The sequence below is a fragment of the Nesoenas mayeri genome (genome assembly GCF_963082525.1).
Source record: "Nesoenas mayeri genome assembly, chromosome: 12".
In the NCBI taxonomy this organism is placed as follows: Eukaryota; Metazoa; Chordata; class Aves; order Columbiformes; family Columbidae; genus Nesoenas; species Nesoenas mayeri.
Window position 1 is genome coordinate 9,285,080 of NC_137547.1, and position 27,885 is coordinate 9,312,964.

At 46.4% G+C, this 27,885-nt stretch overlaps 1 protein-coding gene across 2 annotated transcripts; it reads left to right on the top strand.

The window, feature by feature from the left end:
- The first annotated feature begins 82 nt into the window (after nucleotides 1-82).
- KLHDC4 (kelch domain containing 4) lies at nucleotides 83-27,885 on the top strand. Of its 2 annotated transcripts, XM_080351679.1 has the most exons (13): nucleotides 83-238; nucleotides 2,090-2,181; nucleotides 4,005-4,083; nucleotides 5,006-5,104; nucleotides 5,861-6,001; nucleotides 8,000-8,136; nucleotides 15,359-15,451; nucleotides 16,241-16,400; nucleotides 22,344-22,425; nucleotides 24,379-24,587; nucleotides 25,888-26,287; nucleotides 26,927-27,040; nucleotides 27,337-27,885. In XM_080351679.1, the coding sequence occupies exons 1-13, from the start codon at nucleotides 140-142 to the stop codon at nucleotides 27,510-27,512; spliced, it is 1,881 nt and encodes a 626-aa protein (XP_080207805.1). In that variant the 5' UTR covers nucleotides 83-139; the 3' UTR covers nucleotides 27,513-27,885. The 2 variants fall into 2 exon arrangements, with proteins under 2 accessions (XP_080207805.1, XP_080207806.1); XM_080351680.1 differs by lacking the exon at nucleotides 5,861-6,001.

The window sequence follows — 27,885 nt, forward strand, 5'->3', positions numbered from 1 at the left end:
CTCGGCCGAGAGGCGGCCCACGGCCTGCAAGCCCCGGGCCAAAGCGGGCGCCGCTGCCCGCCCCTCGGTGCGCCCGGGGCGGCCAGCGCGGTGCTCCCAGCGCGGTGCTCCCCGCGCGGCCTAGCTCGGCCTTACAGCCATGGGGAAGAAAGGGAAGCGGGAGAAGAAGGGGAAGGGGGCCGAGAAGACAGCCGCGAAGATGGAGAGGAAGGTGTCCCGCAGAGCCAAGAAGGAGGAGGTGAGTGGGGGGCACGGAGGGCTCCGGTGGCTCCGGTAGCCCCGGCCTGCGGGGTCTGGGCCTCATCTGGGGCGATGCGGCGCTGCCTTGGGCCCTCGGGGCGTTTTGTGAAACGGGACCTGGAGGGAAAACCGTCGGTGGAGGCACGGGGAGGACGGAGACAGGGGTATTTCAGGTTGAAAGGAGTGTATCCAGACACAAGCGGTTATAATATACCTTGGGTAAGTGCCTTGGGTGAAGATAAGCTGCTAAATTAACGTACACTGTGATTAAGTTACAAAAGATGTACCCATCAGTAACCCATTGACATGATCAGTGCTTTCTGACCACCTGCAAAACGAAGGCATGTTTTTCAACTTTTAGATCCTTCTGCATGAGAAGAGGGAGACAGGACATTAAGTGATACATTGTTTAGAGGCAGAGGGCTTAGTTTATATTTCACTAATAATTAATAGATGCATTGTAAGTGAGAAACCAAACAGTTATAACTAACATCATCAATTATAGGAGTATGTCAACATTTTTTTAAAAATTATAATGCGTATGTAATAATTTTGTGAACATAAGCAACGCAAGAGCATCCAGTCTTTGGAGCCCTTATGGAGGATGATCCCCAGTGTTCCCTGGTGCTGATAAAATAAAGAACGTGCTTAACAGTATCATGCTGTTAAGTTTATTTCTCCATTTCGTGGGTGCCCCCCAGTCATCACCCTTGTACCCCAAGATGTGCAGGCGCAGGGGGTTTGAGGTCAGTGCACATCTGTTGAAACTTTTAGGGTTAGTGTTAGAGCAGTTCTGGTGAAAAAGCATTGCTTGTGCTCACACCTGTGCACTCGCGGAAGAGAATAAGTGAAAACTGCTACCAGGAAGACTTTTGCCATGTTGCTGACAAGGTGGGAGCAGCATGTGACAGTGGGTGTAAAAGGACAAGAAAATGCAGTTGAAGGGTCCTGCTTGCTTTCCTTCTCCCCCATGCTTCTCCTCTGGTCTTAAAAGCAAATGAAAACTTTTTTTAAACTCATTTCTAGAGTGAGTGCTTGTATTTAGGCCTTGAAACAGTTGCCTTTCCCTGATCAAAACATGATGTTCCTAGCATAATGCAAAACTTAAATAATGGGAAAGATACTAGTGTATATTGATAACATCTGTCGGGAGAGTTGATGTCACGCTGCAGGGGCAAAATGCCCAGATATTGGAAATCGCTGCTTTGACCACACTGTGATAATGCAGTTACCGAGAGAGAAAGGTTAACTGAGGGGAGGTGGGGAGCAGTGGGGGTGTAGGAGAGACTGTGAATCAGAAACTCCCTTCACCTGCAGTCCTGCTTCTGCCCTTGCAACTTGGTGTATCTGCAGTGTGGAGGCAGATTTTGGTTTTGATTGACAGAAGCCAAAAGGGAATAAAAACATGTACAGGTTTCTCTCCAGCTAAAGTATGAACTGGGAATAAAAAAGTTTCCAGTTCCGTTTATGCATATTTCTGTTGCAGATGAAAAAGAGGGCTAGCTGGATTGTAGCACATATTTGTTCATGATTTTTATTAAGGCTCAAATGGTTTGTGTTCACTTTTGCTGATTTACACAGTATTTCTGCTGTGGGAATAGCATGTGTGCACTAAACTTTGCATATCATCCTTTTAGGACTCTTCTGAGCAACTTGTTAAGAGTTTTAGGGGAGACCAATGTTTAAAGCCTCTGTAGAAGTACTCGGCATCCGTTTCTGGTAGTGGAATGAAGGGAATATAAATAGACAATTTAAAAAAAAAGGGAAATCATGAGAGTGAATGCTGGTTTAATGTGTGTGTGTGGCTCTGTGCATGTCAAGGAACTCATGTCTGGCTTTTTATTTTCAGGAGGACCTTGAAGCCCTGATAGCAGAATTCCAGAGTTTAGATGCTAAAAAGACCCAAGTAATTGAGACATCCTGCCCACCTCCCTCACCCAGGTGAGAGATTGTATCAGGCTTTGACTATCACTTATATGGAAGTTGATGGTGCTTTTAAGGACATTTGTTTCTGTCAAGTTATTTCCTGAAAGTGGAAGGCATAATATCTGGCATAGCTGATATCTAGAGTTAATTTTATAATCTGGTATATTAATATCTAATATCTTAATATCTTTGTCATGCACAAGGGGGTGAGTGTGCCCTCAGTAAGTTTGCAGATAACACCAGGTTGAGTGGAAGAGGGCAGGAGGTTCTACAGAGGGGCTGGGTCAATGTGCTGAGGCTAGTTATGTGTGGTTGAACAAGTGCTGGCTCCTGCGCTTGGGTAACAACAACCCCACAGATGCTGCAGGCTCAGGGAAGAGCGGCTGGGAAGCCCCCTGGTGGAAAAGGAGCTGGGAGTGTTGGTGACAGCAGCTGAACATGAGCCAGCAGTGTGCCCAGGTGGCCAAAAAGGCCAACAGCGTCCTGGCTTGTATCAGGAATGGTATGGCCAGCAGGACCGGGACAGAGACTGTCCCTTGTACGGGACACTGGAGAGGCTGAACCTCAAATCCTGGGGTCAGTTTTGGGCCCCTCAAGCCAAGAAAGCCCTTGTGGTGCTGGAACAAGTTCAGAGAAGGGAACGGAGCTGGGGAAGGGGCTGGAGCACAAGTGTGATGGGAGCGGCTGAGGGACCTGGGGGGTTCAGCTGGAGAACAGGAGCTGAGGGGAGACCTTCTGATCTCTGAACTGCCTGAAAGGAGCTTGGAGCCAGGGGGGTTGGGCTCTGATCCTGAGGAACAAGCAACAGCACAAGAGGGAACGGCCTCACATTGTGCCACGGGAGGTTGAGGTTGGATCTGGGGAACAATTTCTTCCCCAAAGGGCTGTTGGGCATTGGAACAGGCTGCCCAGGGCAGTGGTGGAGTCACCATCCCCGGAGGGGTTGAACAGACATGGAGATGAGGTTCTTGATGGCATAGTTTAGAGGTGGACTTGGCAGTGTTGGGTTAACAGTCGGACTTGATAATTTTAAAAGTCTTTTCCAACCAAAATGATTCTATGATTTTAGATTGAATCCCTGGTTAAAAAAGGGACCAAAAGCTTTTTTTGGCCTTAAAATCCACTTTTTAATCATCCCTGAAAGGAGGCAAAGCAGGGTTAGATTGCAGGGCTTTGAGGAGGAATAAAAGTTAAAAGGAAGTTTTGGATTCAGGCTCAAAAGCTGAAAGGACTTAAGAGGCAAAAGGATGTCACGAAATACAAGACACCACGAAGTGTAGGCTTGGGGTCCACATACTTCTAGGTTCTGCTCTTGTCTTTCCTGTGGCTTGTTAAATGAATGCATTTCATGATGCTGGTGATCTCACAGTGGTCAGTTAGTTCCTCCTTGGGAGTGCAAAGCACTTTGGTGGTGCGCAGACGAGCAATGACCAGTGGTAACTGCAGAATAACGACGCAGAAAAGTCGATCCAAGACAGCCCAGTTCTACCCATAGTTATGTGCCCTCATAAAAATAATTTTTTGTTCTTGACACACCAGCATTAAAATTCAAGAGCTCACGTCAAAAGGCATGTTAAATGATAGTGTAACGTGTGCTCCTAAAATAGGAGATTTCAGACAGTGTGAAATTAATCTTGCTGGAAGTTTTTAAGAAGTTAATTTCTTTGAGGAGTTTTTAGCCCTGGGGTGAATATCACAGCCGAGTAATTTGGCAGATGATGGAGAGACCTTTGTGGCCAGAGGGCAGAGGTGCTAGTGATGGCTGAGTTAAAGCTGCAACTTCTGAGTTTTACAGGACTCTTATGCTTCTGTTTTGGCCATTCCTCTTTCTTTTGCAGGCTGAACGGCTCCCTCTCTGCTCACCCTGAGAAAGACGAATTGATCCTTTTTGGAGGTGAATATTTCAATGGCCAAAAAGTAATGTATACTTCCATTTTTTTTTCCTCTTTATTCTACCCTCTCCCTGCCTTTTACTGTAATTTGCATGAGTCTCATTTGAAGTGAAATTCAAGGCAGCAGTCATAAAATATGTATTTGTCCCTGAATGAGAGCAAAGTAGCCTTTTAATTCTGCCTTGATACTGTCTCATGCCTGAGAGTTGGCAGGAAGGAGACATGCTAGAACCCATTAAGGAGTCAGAGTGATTGTCTCGGCATCAATATTTCAGGGCTTCATAATTTCTCCAGACTTAATTGTAGCCATATCTGCCCCTCATTTCTGATAACTAGTGAAGAATCTGTATCTTCCACTTTTCAAAACAAGGCACTTCTGTGGTTTTGCTGCTGGCAAAGCATTGTCTGCCTGGAAGATGTGTATGATAGCAAATATTTGCAAGTAGGCACTCTTGTTACTGAATTTCTGCAAGTGTTTCTTGTGCTTCTGAAGTCAAACTGGTCTTTATGACCCTCAGAAGTTGTACATAGTGTGAAAACTCAAGCCTGCCAATGATATTTGGCTGCCTGAAGATGTGACGGGCTAAACTAATCCTGCTTGTTTCGCAGCCTCAAGCTGTTTCTGTCTCTGAAGTTGAGCTGCAGTTCAGGCAACTTCAACCTGCACATCTGTATTTAAGCTCCAACTTAAGTCCTCACGTGTCCAACTATCCCAGGCTTAACCAAGGGTTTGGTAAAGAACAGTCCAGTCCAGAGGATCGCTGAAAAAGCTCCTGGCTCCCCAGCCAGTGCAGGAGGTTGTTGTCCTTCCCTGCCTGATGAGGCAAAGCTGGTGCTGTGCATCTTCTCCCCCAAACTCACAGATAACCCTCGAGGTGCCTGTGCATGGACAGACTGACCCTGTCCCATGGAGAGCCGTGGTGACATGTATTTTCTCTTTCTAACAGACATACCTGTATAACGAATTGTATGTTTACAACATCCGAAAGAACAGCTGGTCTAAAGTAGAGATCCCCAACCCACCACCACGGCGATGTGCTCACCAGGTAATGTACTGGGTGCCAGGGCAGCAATTGGGATGTTCTAATGCTGCTCTAAAGATGGATGGGAGTTTATTTTTTTAATTTTTTTTTTTTTCCCCTCCTGAGGGTTTCTGGCTTCTCTGCATTCTCATTGTCATGGTGTCACTTCACCTTTTCTGCTGGAAGCCTGTCCAAGGTGCTCTTCCAATAGTTGTGGAATGATGATTTGGGATGAGAAGAGCATCATCATCATAAGAATCATTTTGCAACTCAGCCCCAGCTCCACTGGGGTTGTATCTGTTGGGTTCACAGGACTTGCAGGGGAGGCTCTTTGGAAGGTGAACTGTCTTGCTGCGTTATATAGAGACCAGCTCAACCATCCGTAATCCCAGGATGGCACCGAATTTTCAAAATGCTGGTCTGATATAACTTAGCATTTGACCAAAGTGCCATGAACGGAGTTGCTGTGTGTGATTGTTTCCTTAATGCTCACAGACTTACAATGAACTGCCAGTACTGACTGTGTGTCCTGCCTTTAGGTTGCTGTCTTTATTATTTTTTTCCCCTTGGCAGATGGGCCATTTTTCTACCGTCTGCAAAGGCAATAGACAAGGTTGTCTGAATTTTCTCTGGGGTATCATGACAGTCCCCTAGAATTCACCTCTCTGGTGCCCGCGTCATTAAGGTCACTGACTGGTGATGATGGCGGATTTGGGTTTGTTTACTTCATGTGAACACCTGCACATTAGAAACTGGACCAAAGACTTGTATTTTTTGCAGGTCTTTGGCCCTCGCAAGCTGTCTGATAGATTATTTACCTGTCGCAGCAAGTGCCTGGGTGACTGGTACGTTGCAAAAGCTGCCAGACAGGATGTGAATGTTATTTTCCTACCCATGGCCAAAGCTCTTTATAGCTTCCCGGTAAGATCCAATACCCTGGTTAGGCTCATACACCCTTGTTTTGCTTACACCTAAATACCAGTCTTGCTCTGAGTTGTGTGTCCTTTCTTGAATTAAAAGGGTCTGACAATTTTTGGGCTACCCCCTGGTGCCTTAAATAGAACTTGATTTCAGAGGCCGAATTCCCCAAGGAGACCATGAATTCCAAAGCTCATTTCCCTGGGTGAAAAGGAGGCTGCTGTGCGGGTGAGGAGCTGAGAGGTGCTTGTCTGGTGCTGGATGCCAGCAGGTGGCTGTCGAGCAGCTGAATCTGAGCTGAGCAGGCAGCCTCACATTGGGGAGCTGCAACTGGGTTACAACAGCAGGAAAATGAGAAACCCAGCTGAGGAGTCCTGCTTCAACAATGTTTTTTGCCTGATAATTAATTGTAGTCGCACAGGAGACAGTTCAGCCTCATGGTTGACTGGTTTCTTGTCTTCCTTGTGACTTTATTTTTTACGCATGTTCTACATTAGCTCACAGGTAAACAGAAATGTGCCTGTGGGTTTGTGTGTGCACGTTTTCAGTCTTATTTGTTATCTCTGGTCTCTGACACGAGGTCCTCTGAGTTACACTGGCTTCATGACATCAGTTCAATGAAGCTGAGATTAGAACAGCCATGGATGGGTGTTAGTTGTTTAAGGAAAAGCTTTGGCTCTGTAATGAATGTTGAGCCAGCTCTTCAAAAGGTCACACACAAGTATGAGCAGGCTGTTGCATATACATTCCCCTTAAAGCTTTTAAGCTCTAGATACCCATGAAAATGAGGCACGTATCCCCTTTGTTCAGATACCTTCATGTTCCCACAAATCCTGCTTGCAAACACACCCCATATTTTCTCATATGTCTAATCGGTGCATGTATAGGCTGGTTTATGTCAGGGCATGATGATGTGTCTGATGCTAAAAATCTTCTTTGCTGTTTGCTGGAAAAGATAGCCATGTAATGAAGCCCTTCTTAAGAAAGAGATCATTATCCCAATGTTGATTGGTGATGGGTACCCTGCAAAAATGTGTGGAAGAATTTATTTATAGTGTAAACAACCCAAGAGGTCGCGATCAAGGAGAAGATTTGCACAGTCACATAGTTTCTTTTTTTGGGATTCCTTAATTTTTCCTTAGTTCTTATGCAGGTAATTTTAGTGAAGTAAAGTCTTCCTCTGATCTCCCTGCTTTTAAATGTCAGATTGCATCACAACAGTGTTTGAGTGCTGCTCTGTGCAAAAAAAAAACCCAAACCAAACCCCTTTCATACTGCTACTTGCCCTACCCAAAGCAGTAACAGTGTCTGCTCATTTCCTTCTGTGTTTGAGGGCTTTTTGGTTGGTGGGTTTGTGTTTTGGTGTTTTTTTTTTTTCCTTCAAAGGGAGCAGAAATGCTTTTCAGGTCTTGGGAAGCAACAGGTTTGAACTTAAACTTGGCTTCTGTACTGTTTGATTTGTAATGTACAAAACCTGCAAAGGGCAGTTGTGCACCGCTAATGGTCCAAAAGATGTTTCCCTGCGTTACTGTGCCCAGTGCTGGGGTGTTAGATGTGTCTTAGAGGCACAAAGTGTCCCTGTTCCTCATGTTGCTCAGAGATCATCAGTATTTCTTCTGCAGGATTCTATTTATGTGACTACAGGAGGGGTGAAATGCTGCTGAGCCTTAGCTGTGGAGAGGCTTCCTTTCAGTGAATGGAGAGATTTGAACAATTGTTAAACTGAATCCCAAGGTGCTTTCCAGGGAACTTTGAATTTGTAGAACTGGAACTCAAGATGGCCCTTTGCTATAGGGAAGGTGTGTTAAACAATGAGTAACTGCCATTTAAAATTCCCCTCCTTCAGCCCAGAGAGCTGTTGTTGCCAAGCAAGGCAGCAGCAGCCGCTGCTGCTTGTCTGCTCTCTGGTGTTTGGAGGCAGCTGCGCATTTGACTGATAGAGTTCTCTTGTCTCTGGTTTCTGAACCCTTGTTTGATCCAGCTCTTCCTTTTCTCTGGCAGGCAGCAGTGGTGCCCACAGCCGGCAGGCAGCTCTGGGTGTTTGGAGGCGAGTTTGCATCTCCCAATGGGGAACAGTTCTATCATTACAAGGATCTCTGGGTCCTGCATTTGGCTACCAAGACCTGGGAGCAGATCAAGTAAGTGATGTGCTCTGACGTCAGTGATGCTGACCTTACAAGGAACCGTGCCAGCATGAGCTGAGTTTGATTCCTGGTATAATGCTGTGATTTCTCCACTGTCCACTCATGTTTCCTTTGAGTACAGAGGTGCCCATCTTAGAAACAGTGGAGAGGACAGCTTCCAGAAGGATGTCAAAATGAGAGATGTGTTCCAGGTCTATCGAGGCCAAAGCTATTTTATTTAATATGTGATTCTTGGAGCATGAGTGTGCTTGGGTATTAGTTAACTGAAGGAAAGAGTATCATGAACATCACTCTGTCCTCCCAACCATGGTGGCTATAGATGTCCAACTTCAAAACAGTACTTGTTGTGCCATCTGCCTGGGCTCCTCCTGGCTGGACTCTACAAGACTAGTACAGGGATATTGCCCAGTTTTACCATTGCTTGAGAAGACAGCTTGTGTCTATCCACAGAGCCAGCTTCACTCCTCATAACTGGCATTTGCTGCTTCAAGATTCCTTGGGATAAACAAGCCAAAGGAAGAGCCTGTCAAAGGAAATTGGTGCCAAAAGCCCTGGTAGTGTTTGACAGAAGTTAAAGTGTCTAAATATCTTCTGTGGATCTCACCTAAAATCCTCTGCTAATGTTCCCTTAACCTTTAGCTTCTTGGTTTGCTGCTCATTTTTATATTTGCATGAGAGAAGGAGAGGTCTGGTGAGTGACCCAGTGGACTGAGAGGCAGGAGATGTGGCTTTGGTTCTGACTTTGACATAGACTTTCTCTTGGACTTAGGGATTGTCGTGACTCTGGGGTTAGTCAGAGCCCAGTTTTGGGTGGGCTGGAACTCCTGTGCATTTGACCCTCGAGGTGGCACCAGGGAGAGCAGCAGCTTTGGAGACTTGCCTATCTGCTGTTTGACACGTCAAGCTCCTGGTGATGAACTCCATGTCTGTCCTTCAGGTGGAAAGCCCTAATTTGCCTAAGCTGATCACTTTTCACCTTGCTTGCAGAGTGTGGCCACCTGTTGTCGGTATTTGTCTCTTCTTGCACAGTAATTGAGAAGGTGGTTTAGGAGGGAGCAGAGATGGATACCTGGGCTCTGCCTTGGCACATGCCTGAGGCCACACAGTGAGTCATGATGCTTGTCTGCCTTTTTCCCCCTCCCTGCGAAATGGGAGCCTTGACATTGCCTGACAAGGGAATTTGTAGGTTTAATTTTACGTTCATGTAGCAGTGTAGGGACTCTCATGTGGAAGGTACAGGGAGACTATAGAGCTGAAGTGCAAAAATGCAAAGGAGTCCAAAACAGTCCGGGTTAAAAGGATCCCAGCAGCCAACTGCTCTGTGAGAATCCGGGGATCGTGCTTTTGAGTAGCTCTGGGATGCTGAGGGAAAACCGTTCGATTTGTAAGCAACTGGTTCTTGTCCATCAGTGTGTCTCTTGGCTCCAGACCTGTCATTTGTTCCAGAAAGCCAGGTTTATTCTAGAGTGCCTGGCTTGTCTTTGAGAAGTGGGGGTGAGAGAAAACCTCCAAAATGATGGAGGGCTCTTTAAGAGGTGCAAGGATTAAAAAGACCTGTCACTGTGCAGGCTGATCTGCCTATTGTTGTTAGGCAGAAGCTGACGTAAACTGTGACTGTACCCCTCCCAGCTCCCCAAAATAACTTCTGAATCCCTTACTCAGCCTCAGCCAAAGAAAGGGGATGAACTCAAGCGTGTTGCATCCTTACGGGTTTCATGTGAGCAGGAGTGGGGGACGAAGTGATGCTCGCCATAGAGTCCCTGCTGAGAGAAAAGGTTGACATTTCAGCCAAACTCTTGGTTGAAAAAATCCTCACCGGAGAGCAGTGTTAATACCCAGCTGCAGGGAGAGCGAGGGCGGGAGATTGTATTTTGTGAGCCATCAGAGAATCCAGATGAGGCTTCGTTAGCTCCACCACTGATGGCGCAAATTGCTCTCTCTGGGTTTGCAGATGCGTTGCTGTAGAGCTGATTTAGGGTTTTTTGCTCCCCAAACAAATGCTGCAGTACCTGACCTGCCTGGGAAGAGGAAGGAAACGAGGTAGTTAGGAAGATCTACTCATCCTGTGTATTACCCTGTGTGGGAGAGCAGCCTCGGGGATGCTGGATGTAACTTACACTGCAAAAGTGCCTGTTCTCGCCCTGGAGCTAAGCATGAAGTTTGCACGTGCTGAGAGTTGCAGGATTCCCCCAGCAGTCCCAGGCCCCACGTGGACTCAGACCACGGCAAGAGAAGTTGTTGTGGTGGGTTGACATGGTTAGTGAGGAGCCAGCTGGGCAGGGTGGGCTCCTGGTCTCACCTGGGGAGCAGGTTCTGGGGACCACACTCTCCAGGCCACCCGTAGCAACCCATGGCCAGGTACTGGCTGTCACAGGTCACCTTGGCTGCCATGCCACAGTGGGAGGATGCATTTGGAGGCACTGGTACTTGATTGTTTCTCAATACATAAAAAGACAGACATTTTCTAAGTGAACATCATAAATTCCATGGGTGAAAGTGCCCTGGATAGATGGTCTTTTCTCTCTCTCTGCCCCATGCAGGACCTACTCCATCTGAGCTTCCTGATGTGTTTGGGTGGACGTCTGCCTTTCAGCCTTGCTGGAATTTTGAAAATGCCTGTGCCCTGGTCCCAGTGCGCGAATAAAACAAAGTGCATCTCCTCCCCATCCTTGGGCAGAGCTCCAAGAGCTGCATTAATGAGGCATCTGGCGGAGGAGGCTGGGAGGGGATGTCTTTGTTTTAATGCTAACCTGACTGAGTGTGAAAATCAAGTTTCTGCTGCCTCTTTACTTTTCCATATGGCATCTTGATTACAGTCTGCTTGGCAAGGGGAAGAGGAAAGGGCAGAGATGATTGTTGAGTTGTATGAGGGATTTTTTCCTTACTTCTTTTAAAACTATCACCATAACACGTGCTGCATTGCACTTCCTTCAGTATTTTGCTTTTCTGGCCAGGGAACCCCATTGCTGCTGTAATTTTTCCACGTGGGTTTCTCGTATCTTAGGCCAAGCACTTGCTTATTTTGGGTTGCCATTAACTAGCTGGGGTGACTGGCGGCAGTGGGGGTCAGCCTAGGGGCTGGTGGTATTGAGAGGGTGAACATGTTTGGGAAGACTAAATGGAAAGGGCAGATTGTGTAGGTTTGTTGAGTCCTGGTGAGGCATCGGACTTGGTACAGTAACAGGCCAAGCAATGGTTCCATGTGTCCCATGTGCGAGCAGTGTTGCCTGAATAAATGCCTGGTGATAGACATTTGGGGTGCGAACTGGTATTGAGTAAGCTCAGTTGGGTTTGGAAGACATTGTTTTAGTGCAAATAATACAGTAATATATTTATTCTTCATGAAATGTCTGAACAAGAGAGACAAAGTTTGTGTTTCATGTAGGAAGAATCATATGTGCCCTGTTTAAGGTGGGTTTGAATGTATTGGTTTGTGTGTCTTGAATAGCTAAGATGACCCTGCTGTGATCTGAGCTTGCAGTTCTAGGAAATCTAGTTATTCCAGCCCCACAGCTTAGATTTCAGACAGTTATGTTGTCCTTTGTGGCCTACAGTTCATGCCACAGACCATCTTGGTGCCCTAAGAGCCTTGTCTGTAAAACACTTTGGAAGAGAGAACCTCAAATAGCTCATCCCTGTGCTGTGTCTGCAAAGGCTGCTGGAGAAGCTGTTCTCCATTATCTTGTAGCACAGACCACACTGGTGCCAGTCTGCTTGACAGTTAAAATTTGCTATATTTACCTATATTTACTTGAATTTTGCGTGCACAAAGGTGGCCCGAACACAACAAATCCCAACCCATTACAAGACTTGCCAGCAACTGACTTTGACTTATTGCTACCACCTTATCATGTGTGTGAGGCACAAGGTTGTCACAGTGCATGAACTGTTTGTCACTCTGCCTTAGAGCTAAGCAATATTTTAAACTAATTGCCTCATTCCTTCCTGGAGAGAAGATTCTAATTCAGTTCTGTGTGGCCCAGTGCACTCCTCAAAGGGAGACAGGGAGCATCACGCTTTGGGGTTATGCTCAGGAATTGGCAGATCCCTCCTCTGTGTAGTTCTTTCTCTTATTTTTGAGCCTGTGTAGCTCCCTTCCAATACTGGAATGTTAATGATACTTCCCATAACAATTTTGTGAGATGTGGTGCCATAAATATTTCAGGGCAGCGTTTCAGGAGCGTATGTTTAATGCTGTTTACAGAGAGAACTGGAGCAGTCAGTGCAGTACGGGGTGCATTTCAGCATAGGTTTGTTTCTCATTGACTGCTCTTTTTGCTCACATGCTGTCACCAGAAAGATCAGATCCTCCAACACAAGGTAGAAAGGTGCATTGGTGTTAAAAGAAAAAATAAGCATATTTGGTGTACTATTGAGCAGGCTTCCTCTGTCAGCCCAGAAGTGAGCCCTGTGAGCGTGTTCTCTGGTAGAGACTGTACAACTGTACAACAAATGTACAACTGTCGCTTGACTTTGCGAGGGATTTGATTTGAGGATTTTATGCCTTGTGGCAATTGCGTGTTCACTTGTGTATTCCTGACTGAGTATACAAACACAGGGTGCATGTGTGCGTGTGTTGCTGCACAAAACATTTGTTTGCACTCACAAGTGTAAGATGTAAGCCTGAAGTCCTGGGCTTCAGCTGCCCCAGGTACTGGAGGTTAAAAGTGCTTTGTCCTGAAATGCCCCTTTCATGGGATGTTCTATGCATCATCACTTTTATTATTGTGGAAATGTTCCAGGCTTCATCTGAGCATCCTCTGGATGAAAGAATGAATTAAAAGGTAACTCACGTGTGCTATCTGTAGCCACTGTATTTACTTCTTGAATCTGGGGGCTGAATTTGGATCAGTTCCGTTACTGTAAGTCCCAAACTAACTCCACAAGTAAAAGAAAATTCCTTATGGAGCAGTTCTGATCAGCCTCATGCTGTGCATGTGTAGAGCCAGTCCTTATCCAGACTTTTCTTTTAATCTATTTTTAAAAAAAGTCTGGAGAATTTACAGCTCCCTCCCACATGTCTGCTTTCTGGTGTCAACCCCATGAAGCAGAGTCTTAATCATGAAGTCTGTGAAACCGTTTCCAAAATGCTTGTTTTGGCCCACGAGCACCGATACAGGTAAAAGGAGACGGTTGACATTTGGGAAGTGAGTCTTGGAGCTGCAGCAAGTACCTTGTGGAGCAGCAGCTTGGTTGCTCGTTACTGCCTGTCCTAATTGACTGTGCCCTTTGGTTTTTCAACTGTTGTGTTTGGAGACTGGGGACGAAGGATCTTGGCTGTATGAATGATCTTAAAATACTTTGTAAGGGCGGTTGTTGCAAGTTGAGGAGGGCCTATCCTTACATCAAAAGCTATAAACTTTCTTTGTAGCTGATTCCATCAATGTGTAGCGCAATGGTATAATACTGTGCAGGATGAAGCCTCCTGGAACCACATTTCAGCATCGGTTCTTGCAGTTTGTGTCTCTAGTTTAAAGAAAGGGGAGAAGAGCCTCGTGACTGACAGCAAGTGGTGCTGGTGCCAGTGAGACTTCTCTGAATTCAGATCAGGCCCCAGACTGGATGGTTTTGTTTGTGGCTTTGAGTAAATTGTACGCTTGTGGGAACTTGTTTATTAAAACTCATCTATGAATAAACTTTTTATTGTTCAGAATTAATGTTTGACTTGGAGGAAGCCTGTTAGAGAAGCAAGGCAGAAGATATTCTCTGAGAATCTGAGAACAGGATTTTATTGTTAAGGTTGATTTTATTTATTTTTTTTTAATTCCTTCTTTTTTGTAAAAAAAAAAATAAAAAAAATCAAGATTTAAACAGGTGCCATCCTCTGGAATAATAACGTGGGAGATTTATTACAGAAGAGAAAATAATGATTTCAGATCTTGATGAAATTAATACTAGAGGTGCTACTCTGCAGGATGATACTTAAAAATCCAGTAAATGCCTCGAAAATGCCACTCTCTGTTAGAATAAAAAGTCCGAGCAATCAATATCAATTCAGTCTTACCCAAACGCTGCTGTTCTGCTTGAAGTTTTTCATTATGACTGGTGTGAGATTGTCATTTTTGATGGTGAGTAAGGGCCCTCATTTTCTCTCTCCACAGAAATCTCTCACCGCTCTTCGCAGCTGCCTGCTGCCAGTTCAGTCCCAGCAGTGGGGTTGCAGCTTTAGGTTTTGCTGTAGTTTTCAACAATGAGCAGGTTTCTTGTTTATTTAGGCCCTGATTCTACAACCACTTCGCACGTGTCAACGCTGCCAATTTGAGGAGCCCCCTGGGTTCAGTGGTGCTTTGGGGGACTCCTCAGTGAGAGTGAAAATGCGATTGATTAATCTATGAGGGCAGAGAGCACACAAAGCAAACCCTGTTTTCTCTGCGGTTTGGCATAAAGTTGCTTTTGTTTCAAGAGTACTTGAAGTTGTTTTTGTTTCCTCTGTGTCTGTGGGTGCAGATGAAGGAAGGTGCATCTTGGTTGCCTCTCAGGAATGTCGCTGCCAGCTGCCCGGCTTCGCATGAAGCTTTTGGATGTGCCAGATGGGCTGTTGCTGCGTGTTCCTGGAAATGGAAGTGGCAGGTTTAGCTGAAAGGTCAGGAAGGCTTGGAAGAGCAGAACAGGGAAGTGTAGCTGCTTTTTAATGTGTAAGATAATAACAATGACTTGTTTTGCTGCAGTGTCTTTGCTCTTGAGGAAATATAAGTAGTTTATAAAGTCTTCTGTCTAGTTGGATGTTATATTTTAACGGGAGGTAGGTGAGTGAACACATTATGGGTATGTGATTTGCTAAGATGTTAAAGGAGAGTGGATGTTAGAACTAGTCTCTGGCTTTTATTTGATACTTGGAGAAAACACCTCTGTCTCGAGGGCCTTTCTTGCAGTTGTGGGAGTTAACTGCTATTCATTAAACTCTCCATAAAAATTAGTTCCTGAGTCATAGCAGAAAAGACTTCAAGACTTTGGGTCTTGTTAGAGATGAGATGGCCTATCACTAAGAATCAAATTGTTACTGCAAAGTGCCTGGTGTTGCAAATGCCAAGAGTTTTAGGAAGAGCACATGTACTCTTCTGGATAAAAAGGCAGTGAAGTTCCCCATGGTTTCCCATTCCAGGAGAACAGAAGCTGAACTCAACCAGCCCAGCTGCCAGTGACTTCAATAAAAATGGACTGACGCGCTAACAGGAAAGGGAATTTTGCTGATAAGTGGAATTTTTTTGCATTTCAGGGCATCAGGAGGCCCCTCCGGACGAAGTGGACATCGAATGGTTGCTTGCAAAAGACAGCTAATCATCTTTGGAGGTTTCCATGAAAGTGCGAGGTGGGTTACTGCTGGTGGTACGGAATCCTCTGAAAACAACCAACCAACCAACCCCCTGCCCCCCCCAAAAAAACAACCAACAACAAACAGAAAAAACCCCACTCAAACCAGAATTTCACCAGTAACAGCTGGGCTTTAGTGGATTATCCTCAGCAGTACTATTACTGAACAAGACATTTATGTTAGAAAGACAAGTGATCTTGATTTAAAGTCTTGAAGTGTTTGAGAAACCATTGTACCACTTATCACTGAAGTAGCTACTCATCCTTGTAGCTAAAGCTCAGTACATCACTTTTGGCCTCTGAATCTTGTTGGAGAGCCTTGTCTTCCTAGAAACGTCTCCAGTAGGCTCTCACATACTACGTGAGGTCACAGCTACAGTATGTGAGTTGCCTAGTAGAAACAGAACAGCGATATATGTATATTTTTATTCCCACCCCTCTAGACAGACATAGTTCTAATCTGTTTTCATCTTTTGTGTTCTGGTTTGAGTTACCTTGGATTGGGTTAAATGGATAGACTTGATGAAACTTCTGTCAGGAGTGACGTAGATAAAAGAACCCAGAGAGGTCTTGCTTAAAGGAGCTTTGTCAAATGCAAATTGTTGCAATGAAGTAGTAACCTTCACCCAAACGAATCTTCTGTACGTTGCTGCGACTACGGCAGGAGAAAAACCATGAATGCAAGGAGTTGAACAAGATCCTGGTGATCTTCCTGAAATTATGTTTTATCCTGTCCTAAATGATGACCGTTACAAAAACCTGTGGTGTGCCGATTTGCTCTCCCTAGGGATTACATCTATTACAACGATGTGTACGCCTTCAATCTGGACTCTTTCACCTGGAGCAAGCTGGCACCATCGGGGATCGGGCCTGCTCCAAGATCCGGCTGTCAAATGGCTGCTACTCCTGAGGGCAGCGTCATCATCTATGGGGGCTACTCCAAACAGGTAGGAGAGACTTTGTGATAAGCCAGTGCAGTATTTCCTGGATGCTCAACAGAATAGTTGATGGAAGAACTAAGGGACTAAAGTGAAAACTAAAATATGACAAACTCAAGTTGCCTGAATGGGGCCGATTCGATGGTCTTGACCCGTGTTGGCTGTGGAGTCCTGTGTTTTGAGTGCTTGGAAAGAGTAAAATGGAGATCTCTGTACTGCTGCTTGCCTCTGCTCGAATCACAAGCCTTGTCTCCAGCGCCAGATTTAGTGATCTCATCACATAAGTGCCCGCTGCTCCGGCTGACGATGTGTCTGCACGTCAGGCGCCCGCCAGATGTCCAAAAACCACTGGTAACAAGAGCGTGTGTTATCTTGTGGTTGTGCCAGCTTGGAGTAAATGTGCGGTTGTGCCCTTGGATTGTTCGTACACAGGGTGGTTCAGGCTGCCATGAATCAGTACTGCTGCCAAAAGAGGCAGCTTGTCTTCTAATTGTGCCTTTCTTATGCCACTGTGTGCTGATCGTGGAGCTTATCTTGGTTAAAATGAATTTTGTATTTTCTCTTCTGATCTGATCCACTAGAAGTGGTGATATCACAGAGGTAGGAGAAAAATAAGTGGGATAAATGGCAATTTTACTGCCAGCTTAAAGTGTTCTCGGGCAGTACTCATCCGTGTTCCGGCTCTTGCAAGTTAAAAGCAGCAGCTGCCAGGTGACTTATATTTTCTCGCATCAGTGAAAGGGTTAAGGGAGCAGCACTAGTTAGCAAACTCAATAAGCCAAAGACGACTTTTGATGAGCACCAGGCTTCCTCTGCTCTGCTTCTTGCTTTGTTAATCATGGTAATTTATACTGGATAGCCCTTTAGACCATATGTCCTCATCGACCAAGTATCCCTCTCTCCGTGCCGGGCAGGAGGAAGTAAATATTTCATTGAGCAAAAGGCTCCTGCAAAAGCTTTTAATGTTGCGAATGCAGACAGAAGACCCGGATCCTGCTGCTGCTGTCTCGGTGGAAAGGCATCGCTTCCAGCAGTGCGGCGCTGGGGGAGGAGGACGCCTTGTTCTTCTGATGTGAATAAATGAACAAAGAAGAAAAGCAGGGAAAGGGAAGAAAAGATAGTCAGTCTGTATATTTAGAAGCATTTCTGCCTCCTCACGGCCTGCACTTAGGGCTCTATCTCCTCAGATATGCATTTGATTAAATAGCAGTAACAATACAGAGGCATTTTCTACCCGAAAGGGCTTTGTCCTCTTCCTTTCTCTGTCCTGTTTGCTCACTCTGGAGGGTGGGAAGGAAGCACGAGCTGCATACTGTGCTAGATGGAGATCTGTCATAACTACTGGAAGCCCCTGGGTTTTACGTGCACACTGAGCACCATGGAAATATGAAAGTTGCTGCGTGTTTGCAGTTGCACTCCGCAGGAGCGGGCCCTGTCACACTGCTCCAGGTTGTTTTGAGCTAATAAAAATGAAGTGGAAGGGATGGGGAAATGCAAAGCTGCCCTCAGCCTTTGTGCAGGACACTGAGGAAGGATCAGAGCTGGGTGCAGTTCTCTCCAGCTTGGACAACAGCTTTTCAGGTTAAAACAACCACTCCTATTATGAATCTGCTTCCTTTGTGATACAGAGAGCTGAGTCTGCTGCTCTCTGATGTGATGTGCCGTTCCTAACAGAGACTTTACTTATGTCTACTGCAGCACAGGTGAACTTTCAGGCAGGAATGGTGCAGCTGAGCTACAAACCCACCAGAGCACCAGACACAATTTTCACTGCAGCTTGCTTCAGATGCAAAAGCAAGAAACTTTTAGTGTGCTCCTGAAAACTTAATTCAGCAAGATGTAGACCCTCTAGGAGAAACACAACTTCATTAATGTGTGGCTAGTTAATTCTCCTTAAATCTTTCCTTACAGCTGAGCTGAGTCTCTCTGGGTTTGCTCTGAAGTGATGAGACTGTGTTTGGCTTGTGTACTCCTCCCAGAGTCATTGGCTATGATACTCGTGGGAGAAATAAGAGGTAGAAGGTGGAGGAAATGATACTTAATTGGAGACACAGGAGAGGACCTGATCCTTGTCTCCAGTTAGATAGGCAGGTGCTGCATTCAGTATTGCTATGAAGACCTTTTTGGGCACATGAAGACATTTTTGCTTATGAAACCAGGCAGGTGTCCAAGCAAAACGCCCTCCACCATGTCATGTAGGGATTTCTTTTCAAATAAGAGACAGGACTAAGTTTCACATGTGTTGTAAAATAAAAAAAAGGTGTGGATTTGCATGGATCCCTCCTGAGGCCAGAGATGCTACCAGGGATGTACGTAGCGTTAATTGGTTTGGATGGAAGAGAAATGGAAATCATAATAGCTCCTCTGTTTTAGTATCAGCTGTCACATTGCTGGAGGAGACTTGTGATGTGTGAGGCTGCTTTCCTGCGATGGGCAGTTCTGATGCATTATATCCTGTGGTCCCCTTACCCTTCTAAATCTGCTTTGAAGGTCTGTACCGAAAGAGCTCTGCAGTGTGGTGTAGGGCAAAAAGAGATGTAAGCCCAGGAGATTAATGGTTCTGGGTGGAACTGTAAGCATCTTTGTACCCAGCTGGCTGTTGAGTCTCAAAGCCTGAGCAGCACTGTCAGCTTGCAGCGAGGGATGTTCCTCTGATCAGGTGATTGATCTGCCCATCCTCAGCCTTGTCAGCAGGAGGCAGAAGCAGAGATCTGGTCCCTGCTTCGATTGCAGAACTGAGCATGGAGGGTCAGTTTCCAGTCATGTCTCTCAGTCCAGGCCATGTTGCTGAATTCCCTTCTCTTGTGACTTGAATAAGAAAGTCTCTTTCATGGTCAGAAAAGACCAAGTGACTTGTCTAAGTCACTCCAGTGCTTTTATACAGAGCAAGGACAAGAACCTTGGTAACCAGACCTGCCCTTGGCTGTGCCAGCCTCTAGATTTTGCTGACCAGGTGGGGAACAACCACAATGCGAATGTTGACAAAGGAGCTTTACAACCCTGAGTGCAACTAACTTGAGATGTCAGTGCGCAAATTGACAAAAGTATGCCTGATGTTTCAAAATCCGTGATTCTTAGCACAGTGGTGTCTGTGTGTTTCATCTTCAGCCTAGAAATGACAAAGGCAACTGCTACAGTCCCTTATGGATGGGGATGTCGTGGGGGTTGTCAGCTCTGCCTAGAATGTCCCTCAAAATCCCGCGAGCAGCTCAGACTTGCTCTCCTTCTGATCTTAAAGATGTGCTCACCTGTTTCTCATGCTGGGGCTGGGGCTTGCTGCAGCAAGCTGCGTTTTGGGCTGTGTCAAGCAATGAAAGCTCTCTATTGCTAGGCAACATGAGCGCACTGGGCCTGAGTGGCATGGCAGATACAGCCAGGAGCGGCTGGAGGTGAACGCTGCTCTACCTTGCAGGTGCAAGAAGCCTGTGAGCCATGGGAGGGCTGGCATTACATGCAGGGTTTCTTTTTCTACGTTTTGGGGTGGTTTTTTTTAGTGGCGAGCTTTGCAAAGCTGCATTGGATCCGGCTGGGAGATTGCTTGCGGCGGGGCTAAAGTGTTTACTTGGATTGCGAGGTCTGGTGGGACCCTCTGTAGCTCTGCCCGCTAAGGGCTTCTGCTAATTGGTTGTATTTAGCCAATATTGATCTCTTTAATCAGACACATTTAGCATGTTATGCACGAGGAGTGCTGATTCCCCTTTTCAAGACTAGCTCTCTATGCCTAAGTTTCCTCCCCCTTTGAAGGGGGATAAACTGCCTCGCTGTCTGTCACTGGAGCTATGGGGTTTTTTTAGCTAATGCCTGTAAGCCTCTTGTAACTTGCTAATGTACCTGTACGTGCAAACAACAGGCTGTGGATATCCGCGCCAGTTTTGTGCTTGAAAGCAAACACCTGGAATTTAAAGGCAAGAAGGACAGTGTGGGGAAGAGGAGCCTCTTGTGCCAGCCGGAGCGGTTTGCTCAGGGCAGTGGTGTCCTGGTTGCGAGGGGATTGATCTCCGCGGCAGCGATGTGCTGCTCTGTGATGAAGTCTGCTTTTGAGCCAGTGTGAGTTGGGGAAAAACAGGCATCACTTTGACAACAAATAACTCCCACTCTACCTCATTGGGGGTTTTCTCAGCCCAAGAAGCTTTGTCATGTTTCATACGCAGCATGTTTACTACAGGGAGCCATGTGGTTTTCAGGAGAAAAATAATGCAGTTATTCTACGTGGCTTGTACGATAGTGAAGCCAACTGCTCTCTCAGTGTTTGATCTTTCCACTCTTTCTGTGCAGATAACGCACATCTTCCTCTGCTCCTGTGTGTCCCCTGCACATACAGATGTGTGCTCCATCTGGCATTTGAGGACAAAATTGACCCTACCTTTTAGGTGTGTGTGGAGAGGAAGAAGACACGTGAGCCACAGCCCCAAACTAACAGATTTCCCAAGATAGCACTACAGGCAGAGCCCGGTCCTTAAGTTAACTGAAACTTCCTCTGGACCTTCATTATTAGCCTTCTCTGGAGCTTTCCAGCATCGTCCAGGTTACAGCATTGTTGTGCAATGCCTCAAACACGCTTTGTTTCCCTTTTCTGTCTTCTGCCTTTCTAAGAATTCAATATTGTTCATACAAATTGGATACTTGGCCATGTAATAACAACACAGCATCCTCTGCAGTAACAAAACCTGTCAAGCACAAGGCACAGGGTTGTGTACAGATTTGCAGCAAGACCAGGACAGCACCGTGTTGCTCTGCTCCTGGCCCCAGCCTCATTCTGGCAGCAGTCACACAGCTCGGCAATGCTGTTGCCCCCAGGAGGAGAGGAATTACAGGGAATCAGGAGCTCTGCATGAAGGGCTGGGTGGGTAATGACATTATTAAAAGACCTCCTACAGTGGTGCTGCATAGTGCTGCTTTCAAATGCTGCATGTTGCTTATGAGCACTGGAGCACAGGGTCTGACAGCGGAGAGAGCAAAATCACATTTAAAATGATGCATTTAATTGCCTCAGCTGAGGCTTGGTTCTGCTCTTGCTGGTGTCTTGCTGTTGCCTTTAGCAGGGGTGGAAGTAGGGCTTCTGTTTCTGTTTAGGAGAAAAAGCTGTTGCCCAAGGCTCTGTGGGGCCCTAAATGCTACAACCGGCAGCTGCAGTCGTGGTGCACAGCACGAGCTGCCACCTCTGCTGCTCCTGCCATGGGCTGGAGATGTGGGGGTGGCAGGGACTGAAGGTCTGTGTGCAAGTCACAGGCCTGCACTTAAACTCGGGCCTTGGAAACAATACAGCACAGACACTCTGAGCTTCTGCCCAGCATTCGAGGGCAGGATCCCAGAGAGCTTCACAAGCCCTGCGGAATGTTGTTTTGTGCTGCTTTGGAGTGGGGATCTGCTCCCTTTTACAGCTGGAGGAGCAGAGGCACAGGTGTTAAATTAGTCCCTGGAGAGCACCTGATACTCTCTGTGGCAGAGTAGAAGGCAGGACTGTGCATCTCTTGTTTCCTTGGTGCTGCCCATCCTTCCCTCCTCCTGCAAAACAATCCATTTTAATCCCTTATGACAATTTATTTCCCTTCTCTGGGTGCCAAAATTCCCGCTCTTAAACTGCATCCTGCAGTCTTGATGCCGCCACAAGTCGCAGGGTCTGTGTCACAGACTGGTTGTCACAGGCGGAAGTTGCTTGTGGCTCATCACAATAAATACTCCTGCTTTGAACTCTGCTTGTGAGCCGCCTGATGCTCCAGAACCACAGTGTGACTACCTGTGCGGCTTCTCCTTGCCCTAGTCGCTATATTTGCATTTTCAGCACAGGAATGTACAGATTCACGCTGCGATGAGGCTTATCTGTGGGGTGGTGAGTTCATAGTGGCACATCCTGGTGTGAGTTACCTTCCAGGCATTGAAGAGTTGGACCTCCAGTGTTTTGGGCCACTGAAACTGTTTTGCTGAGCATCTCTGTCTTTCCCTTCTCTACAGAGAATTAAGAAGGATGTTGACAAAGGCACCCTGCATACAGATATGTTCCTGCTGAAGGCTGAAGGTGCAGGCAAGGAGGAAGGTGAGCGACCACTGCAGCTCGGAGGGCTGTGCTGCTAGTGATGCTGCAGGAGTGCGAACACAAATCCTCTCTCTTCCTTTGAATAACAGACCCCAAAACCTCAAGCCTAGAACAAAATTTCCCTTTTAATGAAAAGCACTATACCCCAGTGTTTGCTTTGGGGCTAAACACAGCAGATGAATTGATTTTTAAGTATTTCTTTGTTCCCAGGAGTAGCTGAGTGCATTTAGGTACTGTGACTCAGCTTAAAAAGAAAGGGGCTGGGGTGAAGGAAACAGCAGCTGCAGGGGGACATTGGGGGAATTATGTTCTCATTTTATTTCTGTGCGCTGGAGAAGGATGGGCCACCACAAATGCAGGTAAAATTCCTCTCTGCTGCGCTCTGCAAAGGGAAATGTAGGTGCTTGTTGCTGCAGCACATTGTGCTGCACAGCGGTTCTGTTCCCTGCTCGCACTCCATTTACAGCCCAAAAACATGAGGCCATTTCGGCTTTGCTGAGCAAAGCCCGATTTCAGCGCTAAGGTAAATGGTAGCTCTGGCACAGCAAAACACTGGGGGACGGGAGCTGCTTGAGAAACTTCTTGGAGGAACTGGTAGAGCTCTGGAGAAAGGTTGGGGTATAAATTTTATCAGAGAATAATTTCTGGCTCGCAGCTTCATCAGTGTTGACACCTCCCAGCTGGTCCTGGAATAGTCTGAGGTGGAGTGGAAGGTCTTTGGCTCCTTGCATAACTATGTGAGAAGCTCTGGCCTGCACAGCCACATGAAAAGATATTTTAGGGATTTTTTTTTGGTTTGTGTGTGGGAGGGAATTAAAACAACATTTTGAAATTTCTGTTCTCTGGGACATTTTGATCACTGCTTTTCTGTTTCGCAACAGAAAAGCTTTGGGATTTCAAAATTCTCTGCACTGAAAATCCTTGTTTTGACAAACTCTGGTAGTGGTGGCTCATTTGTAGACTCTAAACATAAAAGACTGGGCTGTGACCTCATGATATTACCTGGTGCAGGGATATTATTAGGAGTGGGTTTTGCTTGATGGGTTGTTTTATATGTGAATGTCCCCAGAAACAGGAATTCCATCACTTTCCTCAGGAGGGAATGTATTTTGTCCTTGGCTTAGGGAATGGGACAGTGTTCTTTGAGCTGAGTTTCTAAAATGTTAAAATTATGACTGATTTATTTAAAACTTACAGTCTTAAAATGGAATTTGAGGGGGAGAGTTGGTCACATATATTGTCTGGATCCAGACCCTGCTTGCGTTACGTCCTATTTATAGTTTATCTTGTTGAAATTGTGGTTCCTTCAGAAACACGGTGCCTAACCAGTGCACATGTTTCTCCCAGTCTGCATTTTAGGGGTTTGCTGGAAATCCAGAATAGAAGGAACTGGAGAAAAAGTGGTGGGTTTAGAGCACACGCCTTCTCCTGCTGCTGAGCCCTTTTTTAAAGTGCGTTTGGGTCCTTACAACAAACTCTGCTTGTTCTTGGGATTAAGGCAGTGGTGCAAGTTGGCAGATAAAATACTGTAGTAGAAGGGACCTGTGGGGAGAATTTGGCGGAGAGTGAGCTCATGGGATAACTGAGGTTCCTTTCCTTAGTACTCTTAGGCTGTAATCAGTCCTGGTGTGGACTCCACCCTCCTGTAAAGGTGTACACACCTTTCAAGACGCTCCTTGCCCCAGAAAGCACACCCTGAAGATCGCTCTCTGCGGTTGATTTTATTGACGACACAACGGCTTTTTAAGGGTAGAAGGAATGTGTGTATTACCTGCTTGATTGAAGTGGAAACACAAGTGGGTTTGATGATTGTTGTTGCTGAAGGTGCAATTATAAGAGTGTCCAAGATGGGTTGTTGAGTTACTTGCTGGTGAACTCAAGGGTCTCGGAAGATACGAAAACGATCAGAATTTTGCTTTGCTGATGCTCGTATTTGCTTTTCTCCATTACCAGACAAGTGGGTGTGGAGTCGGCTCAACCCATCCGGAGTGAAACCCACCCCCAGGTCTGGCTTCTCCGTGGCGACTGGTCCCAATAACCGCTCCCTTCTGTTTGGAGGCGTCCACGATGAAGAGGAGGAGGAGACCATTGAAGGAGATTTCTTCAATGATATTTATTTCTATGACATTGGGAAGAACCGCTGGTTTCCTGGACAGCTAAAGGTTTGTTTTAAAAATAACACAAATATGTTCGGTTCATTCTCCTTGATCATCTCACATGTGCCCTTTGGACCTTTTTTTTTTTTGCTTCATACAGCGTTCTCACGGTGTGGAGCAAACCTCTTTTTCTAATAACGCAGGGTGCTCCAGCAGCCGAGCCACCAGATGTGGCTGCTGCTGTGATCAGTGACCCACTGGTTGCCAAGAGAGGGAGAGGCTGTAGAAATGAAGCTGGGGATGTGCAACTCTTGCAGGTTTTTGCTACCAGACTGGCTGAATTCTGTAACTTTATGCAGCTCCTTTCCTTCCCTTCCCCAGCATGCAGCTCCTCCTGATTTCCATGCCCTGCTTCCTGCAGACTGTTTGTTTGGGGGCACATAGTGAGTGGGGTTCAGGGAACCCCCCTCATCCAGGACTCCGGCTGCGTGTGCCTGTTGTTCTGCAATGCAAAGTGAATCAAAGCAGCATGAAAACATATTTATGGTGTTTTACCGGAGGCCAGCTCCAGGTCAGGTGTGTAAATCTGACGTGAGATAGTTCAGTAAAAGCTACTGTGAGAAGATCTTTGGTTGGGATCAAAAACCCTCCCTCTTTTCTCTGGTGTTGATGAGCTACTAGAAGAGATGAAATATTAACCTTGGCTCATCAGAACTTGAGAAATGTGGCCCTCAGCTCAGATCTTTGATTTTGTATGAACTGGTCTCAAGGTGGGGGAGTGAGGTGCAAATGACATGGTTGAAGTTCCTTCTTTCCACCCCCGCTGTTTCTGGCTTTGTTCTCAAGAAGGAGAAGTCAATTACATAATAACAGCAAACTTGCACTCAGATGTTTGCTTCTGCTTTCCTAGCTGAGTCTTCTCCAGCCTTTTCGAAGACCTGGAGTGTTTCCTGGTAATGCACTGTAATTTAGCACCCAGTAATTGTTTTGATTTCACAAAATGGTGGGTTATTTTCCCTTGCTCCTGTCACAGACTAGTGGATTCTGTGTGTGTCTGTGCACCTGCAAGACAGGGAGCGAAAGAGCTGTTTTATGTCTCTTCAGCACATGCTGCCATTAATAAAGGAAGCGACTCCATGCCGTGGGTTCTCCAGGAGTTTCATTGCTCCTGGTTTTATGGCTGGTAGAAGTTCACACTGAGCGGGAGGTTGCGCCTACCACTTGAGACTTACAATTCTAGTGAAAAATAATTGAATTCTCCCCGCTACCTCCCAGGAGCATCCATAGTATTTGTATTAACTGGCATACATGCTATTAGAGGCACATGGTTCACACGCAGTCCCCTGTTCTTTCTTGCTATTAACAGGGACCGAAATCAGAGAAGAAGAAGCGAAGACGTGGCAGACAAGCTGAGGCAGATGTTGCTGGAGATGAGGTGGAGAAGCAACGTCCACAGGGCCCAGTGGAGATAGTCAAAGAGGTGGTGGCAGAAGATGGGACTGTCATGACTATCAAGCAGGTGATCTCTGGGCCTGCAGCAGAGAAGGAGAGGTCTGAGTCGGAGGAGGAGGAGGAAGATGGAGCCTTGGGCCAGCAAGTGGAGCCGTGCCCCCGTTCAAATGCCATGCTGGCAGTGAAGCACGGGGTTCTCTATGTGTACGGGGGAATGTTTGAGGTGGGCGATCGCCAGTTCACCCTCAGTGACCTCTACAGCATCGACTTACATAAGATGGAAGAATGGAAAGTGCTAGTGGAGATGGATCCAAGTAAGTTCTGATGGTGGGATCTCTCACTCTGCCTTTGGTGTAGCAACCCCCAGGATGTGATTTCCAGCAGCGCTGTATTTTAGAGAAAGAAAAAAAAAACACAAGTATGGAGCTTTGTCAGGGGTGTTGATGAGCTTTTGGTTAGTGGTTTGGGGTTTGTTTTTTTTCCTGGACAGAAAAAGGCTTGGGAGTATGTGTGATGTGGTGTGGTATGGTCACTGTCACTGCAGAAACCTGTCTGCTCCAGAGCTTTGTGATCACTGTAGAGAGTGAGCTTTGATCTGTCTTCTTTGAAAACCAAGACATGTAAGCGGAGCGTTTTTGGTCACTGGTGACACATTCTGGCCCGTGTGTCGTGCTGTGCCGCCCTTGGCCTCTTGGCAGAGGACAGGGACACTCTTGCCTGTCCACCCCTTCTCAGGGCAGATCTTGGGTGCTGCACAGCACGTTGCCATCAGCTGGGGTTCTCTCTTTTTACTTTAAATGTGCTGTGTGTTTGCTGCACGCTCTGAATACACTGGGCTGTGCTCTAAGGGGCACATCTGTCTGACCTTGCCCTGGCACCCCCTGTGACAGTTCTGGATGTCAGAGTGGGAAACGGCTTTGTATTTATTTTTTCTATTTTCTGTCTCATCAAAGAGGCACAAGAATGGCTGGAGGAGTCGGAGTCGGATGATGAGGATGATGACATGGAAGGTGCAGAGGGAGGGGAAGAAGAGGAGAGCTCTGAAGAGGAGAGTGAAGATGAGGGAGGTAATGATTAAAATAAATGTTGTCTTCACACTAACGTAAAGTGGGTTTTAGTACAACACCTGCTGGTTTTGCTGCCAGCCTGGAAGGTCTCCCTGGCATCCAGGTGAGTTTTCTAGCAAAAGCAGAGTTTGCGCAGTACACTGCTCTCGGGGTAGAAGAGAAATTTCATTAAATACTGATAGTATTTTAGGTTATTACACTTAAACACATTAGCTGAAGAGTAATCTTGGCTGGGTTGACACATGGAAGAGCAGATCGATTTGTGACCTCTCTGTCTTTCTCCCATTGTGTATCAGGAGAGGACCAACACCCGGCTGTTGAGCCGGAGGAGAAGCACGTGGACTATCTGTCCAGGACAGAGCAGTATTGGATCAGGCTGGCCCGCAGCAACATGGGCCCGGACGCCAAGGAGAAGAACGTGGTGAAAGTCGCACACGCCATGGCAAAGACTTTCTATGAAGATTCAGTTTAGATGTTGTTGAGGCTGTTCCAGAAGTGAAGGAAGACGCTGGGAGCAGCGGTTTTCTCCACGGAACTCAGCCCGACGTGCCAGACAGTCGGCGTGTCCAGAAGCCATCCTGGCGCTCCACATTTGCCAGTTTTGTGGGTGTCTCTGTGCTGACCAGTCTCCAAACACCTGCTTCATTAACACTCTGGACATGCTGTTATTCTCCTGGAGGTTGTGGGAGGGTCTTGAGGAACAGATTGCTGTCCAAGCACCTGTTCTGTTGAGCCTGGCGTATACAATACTGTCGTGCTTTTTTGAGTCTGTCAAGGCAAACTGCACATCACAATGGTTCACGGGTCCCACATTCTCTCCCCTCACCGGAGCCAGAATGTGTCTT